The sequence below is a fragment of the Harpia harpyja genome, chromosome 20 (genome assembly GCF_026419915.1).
Source record: "Harpia harpyja isolate bHarHar1 chromosome 20, bHarHar1 primary haplotype, whole genome shotgun sequence".
Lineage (NCBI taxonomy): Eukaryota > Metazoa > Chordata > Aves > Accipitriformes > Accipitridae > Harpia > Harpia harpyja.
In genome coordinates this window covers 3,910,781-3,917,123 of record NC_068959.1, presented here as the reverse complement: position 1 = coordinate 3,917,123, position 6,343 = coordinate 3,910,781, and the positions used below count along the sequence as shown (strand labels likewise).

Here is a 6,343-nt window from a genome sequence, read left to right as displayed (position 1 = left end):
GAGCGGCCCCGGCCCCGGCGGGGACGGGGAGAGCTGAACGGCCTTCTGCGCTACGCCGGCCTCCGCCGGAGGGCCCGGCGCTCCTCAGACCGTGGGTGGCTTCTGTTTAAATCGGAGCGAGGACGGCGCCTTTTGGGTTCCGTGGGGCGGCACCGAAATCGTCGCTTTTCGGAGGAGAGGGGGCACGGGTTTTTAAGAGGTACGGAGGTGGTTTCTGGGGAGAATCCGGCCCCGGGCCTCTCCAGCTGACCGGGTGGTAGAGGCAAGAACGCGCCAACTTATTGCTCAAAATCTTGGATCTTTATTAATAAAATACATCCTGGCTTTATCTTCAGTAATGCCGAAGTTTTATCAGTGCGGTTTCCCTTTCATACACAGAAATACAGGACCTCGGGTTTCCAAAGGGGAAGGATATGGCCACCAGAAAAATACCTGAAGAATCACCTTGCAGGGATACGAGCTCTGTGTCAAACAATAAATCTTATCACCGTCTTTGTTTCTTGGCTTAATTTGCACTCTAAAGGTTACTATCAGGGTACTATGGCAAGCCTCCACCACGTAGAAATGCTACGTAGTCAAATAATCCAAAAAACACACAACGTACCAGTCCATACCTTATGCAAAGTCTTCCATACTAATTAGAACTAAAAACCCATATCAATTCTTTACGTAGCCTCAGCTGTAGACTGTGCAACCAGCAAACATGCTAGTAGAAATTTAAATAAATCTCAAGACTGGTCTTGCTCATTTCAGCAGGTGATCCGTACTTCAGAAGTTGCATGTTTTTAGTCCTGTAAGAAAGTGGCTTAAAAGGTTACACTCAAAACTTGATTTATTTAAAAAAATAGTAAGGACAACGAATGCAATTTAATTCTATAGGAATGTGGTAAATAAGTTGTGTATACACACAAACACAATGAGGTAAGCTTTGGAAGTTACTTTAAATCTGATAAAGACCTGCCAGTAAGTCAAAACTCATAGAGCACAGTGAGCAAGAAAATCAGCATCTAAACCCAGCACCAACAGTGGGAGATAGTCACCCTGTCAAGAGCTGTGTAACGCGCTTTTGGACTGTTATTGCTGGTATAGAGCAGAATAACTCATTTGAAGTACACTGTCTTTTAAAACACCTTTTGCTTCATTTTACTGACAGTCAAACTGATTTAGCAACATCACCATTCACCAGCGTTTTCCTTTAAAATGTTATATTTCAGGAATACACAAGCTAAAAGCTGTATGGGCTAACACATCCTAATTCTATAGTGTTTTACCACATCGTCCGCATCAAAGCTTTAATTCATACATCTGTAGGATCTGTAAAAGAAGATCCCCAGATTCCACCAGAGCAGAAGCAACTCTGCTCCTGTGCCAGGCAGTGCCACACAGAGAGACCAATGTGCTGTAAAAATCTCACTTCATCTACAAAGCTCAGGGACCTCCTCAGAAGGGCAAAGCAGAACCATATCACCTATTTACATTAAGGTCTGTGAAAAATAAGCTGATCAGAGCAGCTTAATAAATACTTTTTTGGTTCATTTTTTTTCATATTTGTTTACTTACCACATTAATCGCCACCAATTTGCTCTTTACAGATTCAGTAGTTGATAAATAAAGCAGATTTTTAGTCAAGATTATAAATTACAACCAACAAATTCAACAGTTCATTCCTATGTACTTCTAGTCCATATAAATTCCCACTTTACCAATAAGCAGGAAATCCTGTCCCTATTTCAGCATCTCAGGTTATTCCTGATGTTCGTGCTCCTGTCCTGGGATCAGCCACCGAATGCTCTCCGTGCGAACGGTAGCGTACATGACAAAGCTAGCCAGGAACAGCAAGGAAAACAGAAGCAGCCAGTCTATGCCTTTTGTCAGAACGCTAGGCAGGGGGCCTTCCCAGTCTTCCTTGGTCACAGCCACGTCACTTTTAGCTTCGATACCTAAAAAAGCAAGCACTTGATCAACACCAGTAATAATCATTAAATACAGAGAAGTTGGTTCTATTTGGAGCTTTGTTTTTCTTCTCCGACTAAGGCGCATCTACAGTTACGACTTAAAATTTTGGCGAGATGGTCCTTGTATGTTAACGTATATATAGCAAACAGTTTACTTACATAAAAACATACGATCTTTATGTGTATTTTCATAATAGAAGGCTTGTTCCGTCCTCCACAGCACAGCCTTGTGTAAGTTTGGGGGGGCGGGATTGTGGAGGGTTTTTTTGTTTGAGTATTTCTGCCATATTAGCAAATGTAACAATTTCTGGCCTCTAACGAAGGCCCTCGTAGGCCTATGTATGTTTTTTGTTCTGTTTTGCTTTTCTTTACAGAAGCACAGAAGGACCAGAGAGCTGGCTGGCGCTGAGCTCACAACGTGGACAGCCAGATCATGGAAACTGGAATCCTTTTGTCTCCTCCAGCGCAAGAACTGAAACCGTCTTATCCCCCAGCCACTGTCAGCCTTACATGGGGCTGGCAATGATCCTAAGGTTCACCTGCCTTTACTCCCAAATTAAATATTTGGGCAGGAAGATGTGCTGAATCCTTCTAGCACCCTCTCTAGTTAAAGCCCAGTGTTTCCCCCTACCCTGTGACAGCAGCCCAATGAGTTGAGTTTCTGCTTTCAGCACACCCTGAAATCCAGCTCACTACAGCAACTGATTAGATAAACCTCTGCCAGGTCCTCTCAGGGTCTTCACAAAATTCATTTTAAAGAACAAACAGCAGGGAGAGGAAAGCCCAGTTTGGAGCTAAAAGCCAGCCTGTTTGTTCTACTGACACATCAGGGCTGATTTACATACCTGTTTGATTAAAAATGAAGTCTTTCAGTGTTTCCAGCGTTCTGTCTGTGTGATTAAATCTAGCCATAGGTTTAGCACCTTGGAAAAGGAGGATATTTGGTACAGCCACAGTTCCAAATCTAGTTGATAAACTGGTGGACATAAAGCAAATACAAAGCATGAAGGAAAAGAAATCCACTGGAGGAAGAACCAAAGATAGTCACAACTCGGGAAGTGTCAGTTTTACTAAATTAAATTGTCAGTTTAGAAGAAAAAAAAAAAAATTTACTCCCATTTTTAAAACACAAAGCTCGCTAACGGAAATAAACTGGTGCTAGAGCAGAGGAAGCATAAGTTACCTGCTGTGCTGAGACGCATCCAGTGCCAGGAAGCGAAGAGTTGGAAATGCTCGAGGTAAAGAATTAAAATGAGGTGCCAGACTGGCAGAAAAGCGGCACCACGGCGTATAGAACAACACTAACGTACAGTCACTGCTGTTTGCATTTAAGAACTCCATCAGGTCCTTAGAGAAAGCAGAAGAAAACCAAACATGGACAATTACATATTTAACAGAGTTAAATCCCACATAGGAACGCATCATTCGGCAATCGACTAGATACTCGACAATATTTATCAAGTAGCTATGCATTTGTTTAACCTGTTTAAAGCAGATGGAGAACTGTATTTAACCTTTTTTAGAGGTTGTTTTAAAAGTTTATTACTTAAAAAAAAAAAAAAAATATATATATATATATACACATAACCATTACAAGAAACGAGCCAGAGACAGGCACTGGCAGTAAGCGCCATTAAGTTTTCAGAGAGAGACACTAATCCATGCAGCATGACAGTTGGCAGTTCACTGCAGGCACACAGATGAGAGACAGAGGCATGTGGACTGAGTCGTATTTCCGTTTTCTTCTGCTCAGAACAACACGAAGAGCTGCCTTGCCCAGACATTTCCTCTTTCCGACAGCCCAGAGGATGTTACACACGGAAATTCGCTATGTCAGACACTTGACAGAAACACGCACAGGGTGCTGAAGGGGCATCTTCCACCACCCTCAGCGCCTTCAGAATAACGCCAAGCAGTCACCTGGGGGATGCGCTTACCTGAGACACGTTCAGGATCTGCAGGGTGAAGCGGTCGATGCCGGTAGTGTTCCTCTCCTCGCAGTTCACTTTGGGAGCTTTGGTGCCGTCGGTGCTATTCGATTCCTCGGCGGGCGCGGGCAGCACCGTCTCCAGCACGGCCTGCTCCCGGCCCTGCCCGCCCGCCGGGCCGAGGCCGGCCGTCGGGCCGCTCCCGGCGCCGCACGCATCGCCTCCCGCCGCCGCATCGCAAGCTCCCTTGGCGACGGCGGACGTCTGGCCGTCCCTCGCCTCCCCCGGCACCACCGAGAGCACCACGGCCTGCTGCCCGGGGAGCCCGCTGCCCAGCATCGCGTCCGCCATCTCCGCAGTCCGGTACCGCACCGGCTCGCCGCCGCCCCCGGGGGAGCGGGGCTGCCCGCCGGCGCTCTGCTCCGTCACCGCCCCTGCGCCGGGAGGGAGATGTCAGCTCCGCGCTGCGGGCCGAGCCCCGGCCATCCCCACGCAACCGCCCGCCACGGGGAGGCCCCGCACACGCCGCCTGGCCCCTAGAACCCACCGCGGCTGCCGGAGCCGAAGCCCACCGGCCTCACCTGCAGGAAGGGCCGTACCGAGCCAGGCCAGCGCCAGCAGCAGCAGCAGCAGCCGCCGCCGCCGCCACATCCTCGGCCCCGGCCCCGGCCCCGGCCCCGGCCCCGGCCCCGGCCGCCACCGCAGCGCTGCGTCTCCCCGGACAACGGCAACTTCCGCCGGAACTACGGACTACTTCCGCTTCCGGCGCGCCGCCGCCGCGCGTGCGTAGCGCCCCGAAGGCGCCGCGCCGCCATCTTGTCTTGGCTGGGGCGGAGGCGGTAGCGGTGGAGGCGGCGGGGCTGGGGCAGCGGTTCTGCTCGGTGGCCGGCTCTGGGCGCTTGCTGTCGGGAGGGCGAGCTGCGCCCAGCGTGCGCTCTACCTCCTCCGACCGCTCGCCGTCTTCGTACTTGCGTGGCGGGAGGCCTCCGGGCGGGCGGGCGGGAGGGAGGGAGGGAGGGAGGGAGGGAGGGGAGCGCAGGCCGCAGCGGCGGGGACACGATGGCCACAGCCGCGTTCGTCTGCCAGCTCCGAAGGATCTTCAGATGAGGGGACAGAAACCGGCTAGGGCTCAGAGAGCAGTGCAAGACAAACAAAATGAGGGGAATGAAAAGTTAACATCATGTTGACAAGCTGCCCCCCCCCCCAGCTGCTGCTGAAATTCAATGGAATACATGCAAGAATTGTTTGAACTTGCAGAGTACCAGGCTGTTTGGATTTTAATTATACATATATATTTTTTTAATAATAGAACAGGAGGCCCAGAGAGGTACAAGTGTGAACAGATCAATTTAACCTCTTCCTTACTGCCCTAGAAAGAAAGTGTGTGTGTGAGAGGGGAACTTGCGCGCGGAGTATCAAAGCGCACACGGCAATCTCACCTTGAACTGTTTTGTGTTGGTCAGCTCAACTGAGGAGAACACAATGACAGCACCGAAACAGAGTATGAAGTACAACAAAGGCCTGATACCGAGGTGTCTTTTTACTGATCTGTCTTTTTACTGAGCCATCTCGTGCCAGCTTGCTCTTAAGCAATCCTGAATTATAAATGTGCTTCACCTTTGCGGGGTAATTTTAATTGTTCAAAAGGGGGCATTTGTGGTTTTGGGGAACGTCAGGAAGGAGGCAATGTGATAGCAGGGAACCAAACTGCAGCAGCTACCAGTTAGGAGTACAGAATTGCAATAAACTCTGTCAAACTTGCTCTTTGGAAACGCAAATAAGACCAGGTCCCAGTCCCTGCCAGTATTAAATACACAGTGGTTTGGTTTTAACCGTGTTTCCTCGTCAGTTTGGCTGAACGGGGGTTCAGCAGTGACGCACGTTCCTTCACGCCATTTTTGCAGCCCAGGGCCAAGTCCACCACCAACTGTACGACACGGTGTAACAGGACACGCTGCAGGGGCTAAGTTTCAGTCTGCTAACACTGCTGGAGGTCAGCAGGCATTTCACTGCTGATTTAAATTAGCTCAGGTCAAAAATTCTTGCAACGAGGGAAATGTCATCCTGAGGACATGACAGGAGTTATGATTGAAGTGTAATTAAGAGGGCACACAAACGCACCCTGTAATTCCTTCCCAAAGCGTGTTTCGTTATAACCCAGTATCGCAGCCCAAAGGGCCTGCTGTGACCAGGACTGCACAACAGCCACAGCTGCCTGCCAAAGGCTTTTCCTACTTCCACCCACGATAGAGAAGCACAGATTCAGTTTGGGATGTTTTCACATGAAAACTAAACTTTAACCTACAGCCAGGCTGGAGTAAGGGTAAAAGCCTGCAAACTAAAGGCGTATTTTTTAAAGCTAAAAAGAAAAGATGAGCTCTTGTCCATCCGTGTATCCACCAAAGCTCCCAAGCTGAAAGGCAGGATAAGTATTCTGGTATTTCTTTTTAGGAGACAATA

At 49.1% G+C, this 6,343-nt stretch overlaps 1 protein-coding gene across 1 annotated transcript; it reads right to left on the bottom strand.

The window, feature by feature from the left end:
- Nucleotides 1–278: 278 nt before the first annotated feature.
- TXNDC15 (thioredoxin domain containing 15) lies at nt 279–4,589 on the bottom strand. The gene is made up of 5 exons (XM_052772019.1): nt 4,465–4,589; nt 3,893–4,317; nt 3,139–3,302; nt 2,801–2,931; nt 279–1,940 (listed from the first exon to the last, which is right to left on the bottom strand). The coding sequence occupies exons 1-5, from the start codon at nt 4,532–4,534 to the stop codon at nt 1,744–1,746; spliced, it is 987 nt and encodes a 328-aa protein (XP_052627979.1). The 5' UTR covers nt 4,535–4,589; the 3' UTR covers nt 279–1,743.
- Nucleotides 4,590–6,343: the final 1,754 nt, after the last annotated feature.

Excerpts from the sequence above, each read along its gene's own strand:
- TXNDC15 (XM_052772019.1), bottom strand. The coding sequence starts at position 4,534 with ATGTGGCGGCGGCGGCGGCTGCTGCTGCTGCTGCTGGCGCTGGCCTGG. Across the intron at positions 2,932-3,138 it reads GATGCGTCTCAGCACAGCAG|TTTATCAACTAGATTTGGAA; the intron begins GTAACTTATGCT and ends TATGTCCACCAG. Across the intron at positions 1,941-2,800 it reads CTTCATTTTTAATCAAACAG|GTATCGAAGCTAAAAGTGAC; the intron begins GTATGTAAATCA and ends TTGCTTTTTTAG.